Consider the following 18,042-nt stretch of genomic DNA (forward strand, 5'->3'; position numbering starts at 1 on the left):
AAGGAGTTATCTCATCAGGATAACCTCTATATGAAGGAGTTGTCTCATCAGGACAACCTCTATATGAAGGAGTTGTCTCATCAGGACAACCTCTATATGAAGGAGTTGTCTCATCAGGACAACCTCTATATGAAGGAGTTGTCTCATCAGGACAACCTCTATATGAAGGAGTTGTCTCATCAGGACAACCTCTATATGAAGGAGTTGTCTCATCAGGACAACCTCTATATGAAGGAGTTGTCTCATCAGGACAACCTCTATATGAAGGAGTTGTCTCATCAGGACAACCTCTATATGAAGGAGTTGTCTCATCAGGACAACCTCTATATGAAGGAGTTGTCTCATCAGGACAACCTCTATATGAAGGAGTTGTCTCATCAGGACAACCTCTATATGAAGGAGTTATCTCATCAGGATAAAATCTATATGAAGGAGTTCTATCATAAAAATCTCTACATAAAGAAATTATTTATTCAGGAAAACCTCTATATAAAGAAGTCTCACCAGGACCAGGTACTGCGGCTATTGAATGATTTACAGCTGGTGTCTATGGGCAGTGCCAACTTCCATGTCTGTGTCCCCCTTTTGAATAGAGAGTTGGTCTGAGTCTATGTTATTGATGTTGGGAAGCCCCTTTAAGTCGCACACATTGCATGGCCCATACCAAGTGCTGTGTTACTTGGCCTCTCAGAAAAACAAAACTGATATCGCCTGCGGTCAGCCAGAGCAAATCGCCATCTTTATCATATGGTCCAAGACGTCGGCCCTTCTTGTACTCCTTTATTGAATATCCTAAAGTTCAGCTCTGGAGCCAGGGACTCTCATTGCCCTCCATTTGCTTCCCATGTGTGATTGACTTTAAAGGAAAAACTTTTCCCTGCCACATCTGGAGAGAGGGATTGGGTGGGGGTGGGGGGGCGCAGAGCAGAAATCGGAACCTTTTAACATGTGGTTTCCAGTCCTCTGTATCTGTCAGCCTTAACTCTCTCCAAGACTTCAAAACAAGGAGATATATATATATATATATATAAAGCATAGAGCAGCGTTGGCCGCGGAGAGCGCGCTCCGGGGCAATGCTCAGGGGTAGCGCACACAGCCAAAATCCATTTGTGTGGTTCACATATTTTATCAATAAGGGATGCGGGGATTGCCAGGAGAGACGATGGAGCGCTGATTACAGACACAAACAAACAAGCTCCACCGCACGTCCTTCATGTTCTGCACCATGCTTGGGCCTGTTGCTCCAGATCCAGCATGCCAAGCTGTATTGGGGGAGGGGGGTTTATATTGCCTTTTATTTGCCCCCCTGTGGCCCTTTGGGACACTAAACCTAAAAAATGTATCTTCTCTCATTTCAATGTGCAGCTGATTGTAATCTATTGCTCTCTGTTAGCAGCCATTTCAGCCTGGGGAGGGGGTGACTGTAAAGGTTGCAAGCCCAAAATAATCCCTGCTCCCCTCATGATACTTTGTCACAAATTTTTGGCACTTATGTTACATTACATGTTTTGTTTTATATGTTGACTATGGGCCCCTAAGGTGTTGGGGGGCCAATTGTGATTCCAGAATGCCTGGGATTTTAGGATTCATGGTGGTTCAGGGCAATGAAAGGGTTAATGCCAGGAGCCCTGGTGTCCTATGGCAGTGAAGGGGTTATTGTCAGAATCCCCGGTAATTTCGGACAGTGATTGAGGCTCATGTTAGGATGCATGGTGGAGCGAGGCAGTGAAAGGGTCCACAATTCCTACCTGGGGTCCAGCGGTTACTTACTTCATGCTCCAGCACTGTCCAGGCTGCTGCGGGGAGTCAGTCACTGATGCCTGATCATAGAGATGACTGCAGGGAGGGCACTGAGATCACTGTGCGGCTGGAACTGTATGACTGCGCGACCACTGTGGACTCTCTATGATCGGGTGGAGCAATGCAGGTGCACTCTGCCCATGAGACCATATAGGCTGCAGGGCGCTATTACTGCACAGTGTACATGGCACATTAGTCTGCATCGGAGCTGCGTACTCACGTAGGGACCATTTTATAGAGTTACTTAGTAAATATTAGGACCAGTGAATGTCACGGGGAGGACAGACGTAAATATTTAGAGGCCTCCTCATTGTAACAGTGCGGTGTGTTGTGCAGCATGTGGTAATAATGAGGGCGCCCCTATTAGTGGGTTTTCTATTAGAACCAGAGGGCATTTACCACAATGTATAACAGGCCGGGCAGTGTGTGTGGTACGTCCCTCTGCAGCAAGAATGGGGTCCGCTGTCTGTCTGCCCTGCCACCCTCTGTCCATGACCCATAGGCCAAGCCCCCCCCCCCAATAGATAGATAGATATGGGATAGATAGATAGATAGATAGATAGATAGATAGATAGATAGATAGATATGAGAGAGAGAGATAGATAGATAGATAGATAGATAGATAGATAGATAGGACATAGATATGAGATAGATAGATGATAGATAGATAGATAGATAGATAGATAGATAGATAGATAGATAGACATTTTTTACAATTCTTCTTCGCTCCTGGGATGAATCTTCCTGTCCTGAGGAGATGATTTTTCTTCCCGGAGATGTTGTGGCCGCCATATGTCAGACTAGAACACAAACACTTTACTTTCTACATACTTCAGTCTGATGAGGCGTCATCTCCAATATCAGTGACACGGGCTGGAGGGTATATACACCGCCACTCATAGCTGTAACCATAGAGACACGTGTAGAGAACATGGGGCGCCCCCTCCCCGCACCGTATACACACAGGGCCCTATTTCACCACATACTCAGCTTGTCCTTATACATAGAGTCAATCTGAAGAAACAGTCCTGCAGTGTAAAGCATGGGAAAGGAAATCTTGCTGGACACGTTAAGTAATTTGCACAATACAATGGATTTCATTTTATTCGTATTTCAGCAACAATATGGTTCTAAGGAGACTGTCAGCAAGCAGCTAACTGATCTCTCTTGACTTTCAGGCTATCTCAATGTCAAAAATACGGAAAATCTAAAAATAGAGGCATCATTATATTTTAGCAGCAGGATACCTGCTTGCTGATGGTTTCCAGATAGCATAAGTTTGAGCTATGTTAGCAATGAAGTCTTCTTGCTGCCTGTAGAGCCAATTTTAGTCTCAGTTAGAGCCATATTGTAAACTATGATCTATGACAGCAGGATACCTACTGGCTGACGGTTTCCAAATTACACCAGGTTGAGCTATGGTAGAAATGAAGTACCCCCGACCCCACTACCTGAAAATTCAATCTTGGTCAAAGTTGGAGCCATATCTTAAACTATAACCTTTGGCAGCAGCATAACTACTTACTGATGGTTTCCTGATTGAGGTACTGTATAATAGCAATGAAATATCCTCGATGCCTGAAAAGCCAATTGTAGTGAGAAGTAGAGCCATATTTGAAACTATTTTCTATGATACCTACTTGCTGATTGTTTCCAGAAAGTACCAGATTACACTACAGTAGCAATGAAGCCTCTTTGCTGCCTCTAGACCCAATTTTAGACAACAGAGGAGCAATATCTTAAATTACGACTTATAGCAGCTGGATACCTACTTGTTGATAGTTTCCAGATAGCAATAGATTGCATTTACAGAAGCAATGAAGTCTCCTTGCTGCCTGTAGAGCCAATTATAGTCAAAGGCGGAGCCATATTTTAAACTATGGCCTATGACAGCAGAATACCTACTTGCTGATGGTTTTCAAATAGCACCACGTTGAGTTACAGTAGTAATGAAGCATCGTTGCTGCCTATAAGGCCAATGTTAGTGAAAGATGAAGCTATATCTTACAATATGACCAGACTGTCTTGTGTGGAGGCATAAGGCAGAGGGCTGGTTCCTTTAAATAAATGCCGCCATATGTCTTTGAATCATCGGAATGCTCTCTGGACGGCGGTCCGCGCTTCCATAAATGTTTACGGACCATAAAATGCTTCAATACCATTTTAAGCTACTTATGTCTGCACTGATACAAGGAATCATGTCTATTATTCCTGGGCCCGGGCCATATACAACATCTGCACGGACCGTCACGTGACTGATACAGTGAGGTTTAACCACTTGCCTGCCAGACCTTTCCCTGGCACCCCTATGGTGAACGTGTCACTTATACTCCGTATATGGCCATTTAAAGGTGCAGGGACCTCCGGATAGGGGTCAAATCTAAATTGGCAAATCCAGATATAAGACCCAGTGGGGAATGCTGAGACAGGCCAAGGCGCGGCAGACGATCAACTTTCCCAGCATTCCCGTTGTTTTATGGGTTCAGGAAGTCTTGTAAGGAGAAGGAAAGAGAGAAAGAAGGAGGATGTAACTCAGAATAAGTAATGTAATGTATGTACACAGTGACTGCACCAGCAGAATAGTGAGCGCAGCTCTGGAGTATAATACAGGATAAATAATGCAATGTATGTACACAGTGACTGTACCAGCAGAATAGTGAGCGCAGCTCTGGAGTATAATACAGGATGTAACTCAGGATCAGTACAGGATAAGTAATGTAATGTATGTACACAGTGACTGTACCAGCAGAATAGTGAGCGCAGCTCTGGAGTATAATACAGGATAAGTAATGTAATGTATGTACACAGTGACTGTACCAGCAGAATAGTGAGCGCAGCTCTGGAGTATAATACAGGATGTAACTCAGGATCAGTACAGGATAAGTAATGTAATGTATGTACACAGTGACTGTACCAGCAGAATAGTGAGCGCAGCTCTGGAGTATAATACAGGATAAGTAATGTAATGTATGTACACAGTGACTGCACCAGCAGAATAGTGAGTGCAGCTCTGGAGTATAATACAGGATAAGTAATGTAATGTATGTACACAGTGACTGTACCAGCAGAATAGTGAGTGCAGCTCTGCGGTATAATACAGGATGTAACTCAGGATCAGTACAGGATAAGTAATGTAATGTATGTACACAGTGACTGAACCAGCAGAATAGTGAGCGCAGCTCTGGAGTATAATACAGGATGTAACTCAGAATCAGTACAGGATAAGTAATGTAATGTATGTACACAGTGACTGCACCAGCAGAATAGTGAGCGCAGCTCTGGAGTATAATACAGGATGTAACTCAGGATCAGTACAGGATAAGTAATGTAATGTATGTACACAGTGACTGTACCAGCAGAATAGTGAGCGCAGCTCTGGAGTATAATACAGGATAAGTAATGTAATGTATGTACAAAGTGACTGTACCAGCAGAATAGTGAGCGCAGCACTGGAGTATAATACAGGATGTAACTCAGGATCAGTACAGGACAAGTAATGTAATGTATGTACACAGTGACTGCACCAGCAGAATAGTGAGCGCAGCTCTGGAGTATAATACAGGATGTAACTCAGGATCAGTACAGGATAAGTAATGTAATGTATGTACACAGTGACTGCACCAGCAGAATAGTGAGCGCAGCTCTGGAGTATAATACAGGATGTAACTCAGGATCAGTACAGGACAAGTAATGCAATGTATGTACACAGTGACTGCATCAGCAGAATAGTGAGCGCAGCTCTGGAGTATAATACAGGATAAGTAATGTAATGTATGTGCACAGTGACTGTACCAGCAGAATAGTGAGCGCAGCTCTGGAGTATAATACAGGATGTAACTCAGGATCAGTACAGGATAAGTAATGTAATGTATGTGCACAGTGACTGCACCAGCAGAATAGTGAGTACAGCTCTGGAGTATAATACAGGTTCTTACTCTTATCGCATCCCCTATAGCTGCACTCCTACTACACTATAGATGTATTCTGCTTTCCTAGGTCTCTCAGGGGTTACATCTCTATATTCCAGTTTTGGGATGTCCACTTCACCCTTTGGCCAGTATCTCACATGAGCAGAATAATGGCTGTCAGGATTTCACATACCCAGAAATGAGACAGATCTGGAATATCTCTAGGAATTTCTGCTACAACAATGGATGTTTCCAGGAGCTCGGGGAGGCTTTATTCGCTTCCACAAAAACTAACACATGTCACCGAGCTGCTGCTGGAGCCAACTGTCAGTAAATTTATTAACAGTCAGTAAAGAAAAATAAGCCAAATATCCTTTCATCAGCAATGAGTCAGGACGTCTGCACCCCTGCCGTAATACTGAGGTGTGATGATGGGGCTGTAGGAGGAAGACTGACATTGAGCGCTCTCTGTATGGGCCAATTGTTGTTAAAGGAGTCTAAAAATCAAGTGATTTGGGTAACAAAACTGTAATGGAAGCAAAAAAGATTATGGTCTGGGGTCTCATAGACCATGTACACAGTGACTGCACCAGCAGAATAGTGAGCGCAGCTCTGGAGTATAATACAGGATAAGTAATGTAATGTATGTACACAGTGACTGTACCAGCAGAATAGTGAGTGCAGCTCTGGAGTATAATACAGGATAAGTAATGTAATGTATGTACACAGTGACTGCACCAGCAGAATAGTGAGTGCAGCTCTGGAGTATAATACAGGATAAGTAATGTAATGTATGTACACAGTGACTGTACCAGCAGAATAGTGAGCGCAGCTCTGGAGTATAACACAGGATGTAACTCAGGATCAGTACAGGATAAGTAATGTAATGTATGTACACAGTGACTGTACCAGCAGAATAGTGAGTGCAGCTCTGGAGTATAATACAGGATAAGTAATGTAATGTATGTACACAGTGACTGCACCAGCAGAATAGTGAGTGCAGCTCTGGAGTATAATACAGGATAAGTAATGTAATGTATGTACACAGTGACTGTACCAGCAGAATAGTGAGTGCAGCTCTGGAGTATAATACAGGATGTAACTCAGGATCAGTACAGGATAAGTAATGTAATGTATGTACACAGTGACTGTACCAGCAGAATAGTGAGCGCAGCTCTGGAGTATAATACAGGATAAGTAATGTAATGTATGTACACAGTGACTGTACCAGCAGAATAGTGAGCGCAGCTCTGGAGTATAATACAGGATGTAACTCAGGATCAGTACAGGATAAGTATTGTAATGTATGTACACAGTGACTGCACCAGCAGAATAGTGAGCGCAGCTCTGGAGTATAATACAGGATGTAACTCAGGATCAGTACAGGATAAGTATTGTAATGTATGTACACAGTGACTGTACCAGCAGAATAGTGAGCGCAGCTCTGGAGTATAATACAGGATGCAATTTGGGACCTTTCCAGGTTTTGTAGGAGACGTGCACTTAGATTATGATGTTCTAGAGATAAGTAGGAAAGTTGGAAAGTTGGAAAGTAGGAAAGCTAGGAAAGTTGCTTATTAGTTCCCCCAGGGTCCGGCACCATGGGCTCAGTATCTACCCCAGAGACAGTCTTTGGTCCCTCCTATTTGGAAGCTTCAGTACATGATGGGATCTGTAGTACGCCAGTAGCCATTAACCCTTGCATCATATTTCTCTGATGATTCAGTGCTGGTCAGACACATTAAGCTGCATTAAGCGATTTTTGCTCTGGGGCTTGACATCACTGACAGGAAGCCGGGGTCTGGGGCGGGGGTTATGGCAGACCCTGGCACACACAGAGACACTTTCACAGACACCTACAATCCAAGCAAGGAGAGCGCTGATAAAACTGGAATCCGCTGAAGTGCGGCTTTATAACCCCGACTGCTGCGTTACCCCAAACCGCCCGGCGCTGCCAAAGAAAATATCATGAATTTTTATTTTGCCTTAGATAAAAGGGATTTTGCTGTCACTTCTAATAGACACGGAGCTGGGTTTCTGCGGCCCACACGTTGTACACACAGTAGTCACATCATCACCTCCTCGCATGGGGAAATGGCTGCAATAAGAAAACTAATTTGACAAATCGACCACTTTATAAGATGTAATTCCGGCAATTCTTGACTGCAAGGTGAACGGGATCCGCCATCATGGCCGCACACTCACATTATGTCAGGAGATGGTTTAGTGCTGAACAGAGTATCTAAGCCTCTCATGTGTGATACAGTCTGCAGAGCCATGTATCTAAGCCTATTATATGTGATATTGTCTACAGAATCATGTATCTAAGCCTGTCATGTGTGATACTGTCTGTAGAGCCATGTATCTAAGCCTCTCATGTGTGATACAGTCTGCGGAGCCATGTATCTAAGCCTATTCTATGTGATATTGTCTACAGAATCATGTATCTAAGCCTGTCATGTGTGATATTCTCTTTGAGCCTGTGTATTAACATTTCTTCAATAATGACTAATATTGTGTCTGAGAGCCGTGTATCTAAGCCCATCATTGGTGATACTGAAAGCGAGGCCTAGCCTACTTTGTGTGTATCTAGTACTATTGTGTTATACTGTGCTGATGATCCCTGTATCTAAGCCGGTCATGTTTTGCACACTTTGTAATTCAAAAAGCCTGCTGAATTGATGTATCTAATCCTTATATTCTTGACACTGCATAGCTAAACTATGTATCCACTATGTGCTGGGTTATGTATCTCATCCTACCATGTATGATACTGTATGCCAGGCTGATGTATCTGACTAGATTATGTGCAATACTACTGAGCTGATGTATCTAATCCTATCATGTGTGATACTGTTTAACTGAGCTGTGTATCTAAGCCCTTTGTGTTGGATATTATATGTGAGCCTGTGTACCTAAGCTTCTTATGTGTGATACTGAGAGCGCTGCAGAGAAGAACATCCCCTATCATTGTGTACTGGTGTTGTGGGTTCTATCTCTATAGAGCTGTGATTATCGAATATTATGCTATACATGATCATATACTATACTATACTATACGTGATCATACGCCATATACTATACTATACATGATCATATACCATATACTATACTATACGTGATCATACACCATATAACACTATACTATACATGATCATACGCTATACTATACATGATTGTACGCCATATAACACTATACTATACATGATCGTACACCATATAACACTACTGTATACTATACATGATCATACGCCATATAACCCTATACTATACATGATCATACACTATATGATATTACGCTATACATTATTATAACACACTATACAATATAATACTGTACATTATAACACACTATGCTATAAGTAGTCTGGAGATGTCCCATTGACTTCTATAACAGAGTGTTGTGGGCATGCTCTATGACCTGTGTAGAGGTCACCGCACAGGGAGGGGTGAGGAGAAGAGCTGTGACATCCTCTATTATCAATGGTGGATCTTGTGTTATCTTTCCATAGGTGATAGCTGTCATTGTAATCCTACCTGTACCGATAATGAGATGACTGGCGAGACGTGATCTCTACAGGACAGGAAGTGAAGCAGAATGAAGACTGAGGGATATCTTAAAATAGATCAAGAAAATTCATTGCAAATTCTTCACAAAATCTGACTATTATTAATTTCAATCCTATGCCATTATTTTCTAGTACATTCCCTTTAATGTGTTATATTTAAAAGACTTATATTAATGGCCTATGGGTGAGGGTCTAACATCTGGCACCCTCACAGATCAGCTGATTGACAGGGCAGTCAAAAGGTCAGCGAGCAGTAACAGCGCCATGCATGGCATAGTGGCTGTGCCTGGTATTGCAGGTTAGTCTGATTCACTGAACTGGGCCTGAGCTGCAGAAGGATCACACGACTGACAGACCTCCAGCGATCTGCCATACTCAGCCAATAGTTATAGGGGGCGCCGAGGTAGCAGTCACACCCGGGCCTGGGTCCTGTTACAGATTTTGCATTGGGGTCCTGGAGCTTCAATACAGTCAAGGCCTCCTCTTACACATCTGGATCAGGCGCGGGATTTCCTATGATGCAATTTAGCAGAACTAACCCCAGATTTGGCCCCATCCTGACATTTGGGGTCTTACACCTTCCTTTTGAGCAATGTGGGCCTTTGAAGCAGGTGAGGATCTGTCAGCACATGGCCCTTATCTGCCCACTGAGCAGTTTTATGGCCGAGGAGAGGGGCCAGGTACCTCTGTTCCTCCACAGCCGCCTGTCTGTCTCTGAGCAGCCTCTGATATCGGCCAGGAAGGGCCTCAAAGAGCAGAGTTATGGCCCAGTTTTCAGGTTATCACCGGCCGCTGCCCCTGCTTCAGCTCAATACTGTCACCAGCGCCTTTGAGGTTAATGCATCCTTATTTACAGCTGCTCTGCAGGTATCTACAGCAGCTCCTTAAAGGGGATCTTCACCTAGAGGAAAATAAACTCACACCGGAGACGTCTCTATATGTGACCCCAACATGTGCCGTGCAATGGGCAGATCTCGCTATCTATACGGTATAAATCTTGCAGGAAAGGTCCAGATTTTCGCCCACATCTGCCATAGACATGGAGATTAACCCCAGATGTGCCACTAGAATGTAGCAAAAAAATTGGAAACAACGTATCTATAAATATAAACATCTGATACATAGTAACCTAAAGGGACCTCCTGACTTTAAAGGGGTCCACAGAGCAATAATATATCCCCGATCCACAGGGTGATTGAGGTGTCTGACTGAGGGGAACCCCACTGATCACAAAAATAGGGGTCCCCGTGTGCCCCATATGAATGGATCTCATATGCTGCAATAAAAAGGACGTAGGATCCCTTTTCATAAAATTGCTGTGGTGCTCCACTGGATAAATATCAATGGCGGCCCCCTCCCCATCCTAGTGTCTTTTAAAGGGGTTTTCTGGGATGTCTGTTTTTAGAATAAGACATCAGTGTGTGACCACTGGGGGTCTGGAAGGGGTCTCTTCCCTGAGCCAATGACGTCACATTCTTTGCTCACATGGTACAGCAGCAGCTCAGTCTCATTCAAGTGAATGGGGCTGAGCTGAAACACCAAAGTACAACCAGTACAAGGTTATGGTGCGCACCCAAATGCTACAATCTTCAGCCAGCTGATCTATGGGGGTCTCAGGTGTGGGACCCCCACCGATCACATATTAATGACCTATACTAACAATAATCCTCGAAAACCCCTTTAATGCATTCTTAGATATGTGTCAGGGCAGACCTGCCGCCCCCAATGGAAACAAGGTTCAACAGGAGATAAGTGGTGTCAGGGTAGCCGCTTATCCCAGCAAGGAGGGCTAAGTTTAGGGGTTTGCCAACTTTTTGGGAATGGGTATCTCATGTATCCTGGTATCTAAGACATGAGCGCAACATAAATCCTATTCTTCACAGTATAGCAGTATTACGTAGACATTATGGATGTAGATGGTATCTATATGTTGGTATTATTTGGGTATTGTATGGTGACATTGTGGGCCCCGCACAGGGCGCCATCCAGGGTAACGTCAGTTCCGGGTACAAGGAAAGCCAAAATCTTTATTTTAATAACAAAACTAAAATACTGCCATATAGTAACACGCACAAGGTAACACGTCACATCCTTCCAAACCTCCATGTGTCCCTTCCTGCCGACCTATAGACAGTAGAGGAGGAGGCATATAAATATAAAACCTATAAGGACACAGAAAAACGAATTTGTCTGAATGCAGCTCTGGATGTGACTAGAGTACGGTGTAACACAAAATCCATATTTAGTTGTACAAGTCTATCTTTCTAGATACATCTGTACAGACATCTACCGCCTACCAGGTGCCATTTATAATACTGGTGTATTCTTATGCAGCATTTGGGCCCTCCCAGGCTCGGGGGCCCCCAGCAGGACGCCCCCTATAGCCATGAATCTGCCCACAGACCTCCAGCAATAACCTGATATAGTCAGAGAGATAAGTGAAGGTCCCCCAGCACTGGCGGGATTATCCAAAGCCTTGCAGGCTCTGTGCAGCCATACATCTCCCTCCTGTGTGATCCATATGGCGGTAATGAATCAGTACCACCATATGAGCTGACCATCTAATGTGCGGCTGTGGGTGTAGGAAGATGAAATGACTTTCAGAGGTCACGGAAAGTTGAGTTGTGAAATCTCCCTTCTAAATCCTCCAGCTCAGGGAGCATTTGATTCCTGTGAACTTTGGCCTCCGGCTCATCCAACAAAAGGGGGAGTGGGATCAAGATGAAGAAGACGGGAGCAGAGGCTGCAGCGGCTCCCCCCGGAGGACGCCCGGACAAGGCGAGGAATCTTACTCATCACAGAGTCGGGGTCTCCGAAGATTCATAATTCTGGATATAATAGACGTCTGCGAAGCCAGATATAAGAAGTGAATTATTCACCCCTTAAGTCCCTCCACAAGGCCGACATACTGATGGATGTGCAGTCAGGAGAAAACTGAGCAATACTTAGAGAAATCGAGGTTTTGTGGACTAACCCTTTAAGAAGCCGTTCCCCTTTAAGTCTAGGAACTATACAAGTTTAATATGTGGGAAAGCTGGGTGGCATCCAATATGGCCACCATTAGGGGGATGTTGTGATATTGGGGGTTGTAGTAGTGTTTTATACAGGGTTGAGCGATCGGTATCGGAAAAGATCAGATTGGCGATCAAACAAATTTCACGATCAGGATCGGCTGGAAAATGATCAGAAATCGGATTTTGAAATCTCAAGATCGGTTCAGTCCTAAAAGTGACTTTTCCCATAAAGAAGCATTGACTAGGGTTGAGCGATTCAGGATCGGGAAAGATCGGATTCCGATCGGCGAGTGAGCAAATTTCATGATCGGGATCGGCTGGAAAATGATCGGAAATCGGATTTTAAAATCGATCCTGAAATCTCAAGATGGGCTCAACCCTAGTTCTATATGTATGGTGTAATAGGATTCTATTATGGTCATGGGTAATGGTTGATGCTGGGTGTTGTAGTGCTCTATGTATGGAGTATAATAGAATAGTTCTGTAATATTTTATACTGCTGTGGGATTTCAGCTCTTACATAACTGCAGATTTAGTTTCGGGGTTTTGCTCCATATAATATACCTGACCACACTCCAGTATTGGCAGCCGACACCATGAAACCCGCATTACAGTCCTCACCACGACGTAAGCGAATACACAATGACGCCAAGCTGGGGAAAAATTGTATAATTATATAAATCTAAAAGGAGAGGATAGGGTTAACCCTACAGGAAACCAGTTCTAGGGTTTGTCTGCATTACTGTATGTTACTCATGAGCGCTGCTCTGGATGACATGGATTTCAGTAGGTCATGCATAATTCTTCATTACATCTGTATCAGATAATTCGAGGATCTAACACCAGTCTGACCCATTTATTACAAACCCAAAATCTGATGTCCGTCTATTAGAGGGAAGGAGCAGGTAATATAATGTATGTACACAGTGACTGTACCAGCAGAATAGGGAGCGCAGCTCTGGAGTATAATACAGGATGTAACTCAGGATCAGTACAGGATAAGTAATGTAATGTATGTACACAGTGACTGCACCAGCAGAATAGTGAGCGCAGCTCTGGAGTATAATACAGGATAAGTAATGTAATGTATGTACACAGTGACTATACCAGCAGAGTAGTGAGCGCAGCTCTGGAGTATAATACAGGATGTAACTCAGGATCAGTACAGGATAAGTAATGTAATGTATGTACACAGTGACTGCACCAGCAGAATAGTGAGTGCAGCTCTGGAATATAATACAGGATAAGTAATGTAATGTATGTACACAGTGACTGTACCAGCAGAATAGTGAGTGCAGCTCTGGAGTATAATACAGGATGTAACTCAGGATCAGTACAGGATAAGTAATGTAATGTATGTACACAGTGACTGCACCAGCAGAATAGTGAGTGCAGCTCTGGAGTATAATACAGGATAAGTAATGTAATGTATGTACACAGTGACTGCACCAGCAGAATAGTGAGTGCAGCTCTGGAGTATAATACAGGATAAGTAATGTAATGTATGTACACAGTGACTGCACCAGCAGAATAGTGAGTGCAGCTCTGGAGTATAATACAGGATAAGTAATGTAATGTATGTACACAGTGACTGTACCAGCAGAATAGTGAGCGCAGCTCTGGATATAATACAGGATGTAACTCAGGATCAGTACAGGATAAGTAATGTAATGTATGTACACAGTGACTGCACCAGCAGAATAGTGAGCGCAGCTCTGGAGTATAATACAGGATGTAACTCAGGATCAGTACAGGATAAGTAATGTAATGTATGTACACAGAGACTGTACCAGCAGAATAGTGAGCGCAGCTCTGGAGTATAATACAGGATATAGCTCAGAGCAGAATATTGAATGCTTTATCCTGTATTGTTCTAATGTGGGACAGTGAGCGGTGACAATATCTGTAAATCGTTGTGGAATATGTTGTTGATATATAATAATAAATGAAATATTTTTTCTCCCTTTTTAGGTAAAGATACTTCTCTAACGCCAAATAGTGAACCCCCAGGAATGGACAGCGGATATCTGAGTAAAGAAGGATCAGGGAAGGGCTCGCAGGATCGGGGAAGCAGTGATCTGCCCATGGATAAAGCCGAGTCAGAGAGTAACAAAGGAAAGAAGAGGAGGAACAGGACCACGTTTACAAGTTACCAGCTGGAGGAGTTGGAGAAAGTCTTCCAGAAGACGCACTATCCAGATGTTTACGCCCGGGAACAGCTGGCAATGAGGACTGACTTAACTGAGGCCAGAGTGCAGGTACCGTGATCTCACATACATGTGCCAGCTGCCTATAACAGAGTGCTATAAAAATGTTATTATATTACTTTATACAGATGTACTTTTCTGCCACCACTAGAGGGAGCTCAAAGGTTTACTGCATACTGACCTTAATATGTAAACAGTTCAGTCAGCTCATGGGCTCCCCCTAGTGATGGGTTCAGGTAGCTAGAATTTTATCATTTTTCTTTAGGTTCATTCAGGGGATTTGGAGCTTTGTATCAGGAAAACTGTCAGGTAAATTACAAAGTGAGGTCTTCAGAGGGGCTTGGCTCATTCTCTGTGCTGACGGAGTAGTTGAAGCCCCTAGAAAGTGGGGCAATGGGGCTGAGGGTTTGTTACATTTGCATCTGAACAGTTCTCTGTGAGCTAAATAAGTCAAAAGTAAAAATATTGAGAGGTTCTGCAGCAGCTTGGACAACAAGTCATATAATAATCATATAAACTGCTGCAGAACATCTTTGACAACTGAGAGGTGAGCTTTAAACCAATCAGCTTCTGACATCAAACTCATCCTTTCTCTACAAAAGAGGTTCCGCATCAGCTTGTACAGTGAGCCATATAATACCTAAACTGCTGCAGAACCTCTTTGGCAACTGAAAAGTAAGCTTCAAACCTATCATCGACTGACTTGAAACTCGTCCTTTTTGTGTATAAAGAGGATCTGCAGAACCTCTTGGCAATTAGAAATTTCAAACCAATTGGACTGACATGAAACTCATCATTTCCTGTATGAAAAGAGGTTCTGCAGCAGTTCTCGCTGAGGTTTCTATAGGGAATCATGCTGTAGATATCCGTTCTGTGACACTTGTCTATGGAGTAATGTCTGGGCTTGCTGTGACTTGTAGTTCCACAGCAGCCACACCTGATCTATCCCTATATGATGTATGGACGGCTTTACTCGTGTAATTCATATCTGTTTCCCGGCCTGTCTAGGTCTATCGCTAACACCCCCTCCCTCTATATCCCTTCCCCCACCTATCCATGGGGGGTGGTGTTAGGGAAAAGGACAGGCTACAGGAAATTAAAGATGTAATGAAAACAAGCAGCAGTTATCTGACCCCCTCATCCCAAGCTGTTTTCCCAGGACACAATGCTGACAGTGTGCTCTGCGATTCCCCTGGAATAGAGGGGCCACAGGGGGGGCCGCGGTGTCATCTGTAATATTACCATCTTATAAGTATCACAATATAGTTCCTAATAGCACTGCCTTATGTTCATCCCACTGCGGAGCCCCCCCCCCGGGCTATTTATAGGATGACCCCCCGGGGGGCAATAAGTCTACAATGATGAGACCCCTGATGGAGGTCCCGGCAGGACATGTAATATTCATCACAGCTATAAAAGTCTCCATTAGGAGAAGAGACCGTAAATCTGAATTATGAGGATGTGGCAGTGCATTGCACTCACCTGATAGGGGGCTGGGGGCGACGTAGAGTCATAGCAGGGCTTCATTTGGGGCAAATATTTCAGTTCCTGCCCCAGCTCTGTATATAATACCCTAGCAAAGGGAGAATGGTTTATGGACTCTCCCTATCACCCATTACCTAGGGCCCATCACTCATCAGCGCCCCCTAGCTAAGCCCCAGAATGAACTGTATAGTATAGGGTGCAAATGATGTGATGGTGTTGGGTCATGTATATCAAACCCAGCTTTCCCAGAATCCTGCCTGGTAGTTAATCACCCACCTCCAAATGGCTTTATGACCTGCAGATTTGTCATAGGAACAGTTCTTAAAGGGATTTTCTTGTCCTATTTCAATCATCATATTCTTTTTTTTTTTTTGTAGATTGTGAGCCCTACATAGAGCTCACAATGTACATCTTTCCCTATCAGTATGTCTTTTTTGGAATATGGGATGGAAATCCATGCAAACACGGGGAGAACATACAAACTCCTTGCAGATGGTTTTATGCCCTTGGCGGGATTTGAACACCAGGTCTCCAGCGCTGCAAGGCTACAGTGCTAACCACTGAGCCACCGTGTGGCCCTCAATCATCATATTCTAATAATTTTACAACAGATCTCTTCTTAACATCCTGGGTCATGTGACTCATTAGTGGCCACAATCAGGGGATCAAAGGATTAAAGGCAGTGTGTCACCAGTCCCAGAATATCACCCCAGCCCTGCAGATAGGTTATAATCACCAGAACCAGCATATCACCCCAGTCCTGCAGATAGATAGGTTAGTGTCACCAGAACCAGCATATCATCCCAGCCCTGCAGATAGATAGGATACTGTCACCAGACCCCAGTATATCACCCCAGCCCTGCAGATAGATAGGTTACTGTCACCAGACCCAGCATATCACCCCAGCCCTGCAGATAGATAGGTTACTGTCACCAGAACCAGCATATCACCCCAGCCCTGCAGATAGATAGGTTACTGTCACCAGAACCAGCATATCACCCCAGCCCTGCAGATAGATAGGTTACTGTCACCAGAACCAGCATATCACCCCAGCCCTGCAGATAGATAGGTTAGTGTCACCAGAACCAGCATATCACCCCAGCCCTGCAGATAGATAGGTTACTGTCACCAGACCCCAGTATATCACCCCAGCCCTGCAGATAGATAGGTTAGTGTCACCAGAACCAGCATATCACCCCAGCCCTGCAGATAGATAGGTTAGTGTCACCAGAACCAGCATATCATCCCAGCCCTGCAGATAGATAGGTTACTGTCACCAGACCCAGCATATCACCCCAGCCCTGCAGATAGATAGGTTAGTGTCACCAGAACCAGCATATCATCCCAGCCCTGCAGATAGATAGGATACTGTCACCAGACCCCAGTATATCACCCCAGCCCTGCAGATAGATAGGTTACTGTCACCAGAACCAGCATATCACCCCAGCCCTGCAGATAGATAGGTTACTGTCACCAGAACCAGTATATCACCCCAGCCCTGCAGATAGATAGGTTACTGTCACCAGACCCAGCATATCACCCCAGCCCTGCAGATAGATAGGTTAGTATCCCCATGTTTGTCACTCCCTATGTTGCTGAGATATTGTTTTTTTCAATATGCAAATGAGTTCTTTGGAGCAACGAGGGCACTGCCATTGCTAAACACTCATTTGCATATTAACAACAACAGCAATATCTTGGCAACAAAGTCATCAAGTCACAAGGGGAAAACACTGTTTGTTTCAGGTGACCCTAACCTATCTATCTACAGGGCTGAATTGATGTGCTGGGTCAGATGACAGACTCCCTTTAAAGGGATATGCCCCCTTGTTCACAGGATTTATGGGGGCCCCACTGATCATTAGAATATGGGTTAGACCCCCTGGTCCGTCTCACTGCATGGGGGACGCAGGATGTGACCACCGCTCCAAACAAGCTCCTTAATGTGGTCAGGCAATGAGGGGGAACAGGGGGCTCAGGACCCTCGTTCTAGTGACTGGGATTTTTAGTTGATAAATGCTCATTGTGAGACCGCCCCTTTAATACTGATCCCTTAATG

The 18,042-nt window shown here is 44.1% G+C and overlaps 1 protein-coding gene across 1 annotated transcript in view; it reads left to right on the plus strand.

Annotated features, from left to right (window-relative positions):
* ALX4 (ALX homeobox 4) overlaps positions 1-18,042 on the plus strand; it is a 53,749-nt gene that overhangs the window by 26,364 nt on the left and 9,343 nt on the right. The window contains exon 2 of the mRNA XM_075281203.1: positions 14,263-14,549. Within this exon, the coding sequence (XP_075137304.1) occupies positions 14,263-14,549 (287 nt within the window). The remainder of the gene's footprint in view (positions 1-14,262; positions 14,550-18,042) is intronic.

Source organism: Leptodactylus fuscus, chromosome 7 (genome assembly GCF_031893055.1).
Source record: "Leptodactylus fuscus isolate aLepFus1 chromosome 7, aLepFus1.hap2, whole genome shotgun sequence".
Lineage (NCBI taxonomy): Eukaryota > Metazoa > Chordata > Amphibia > Anura > Leptodactylidae > Leptodactylus > Leptodactylus fuscus.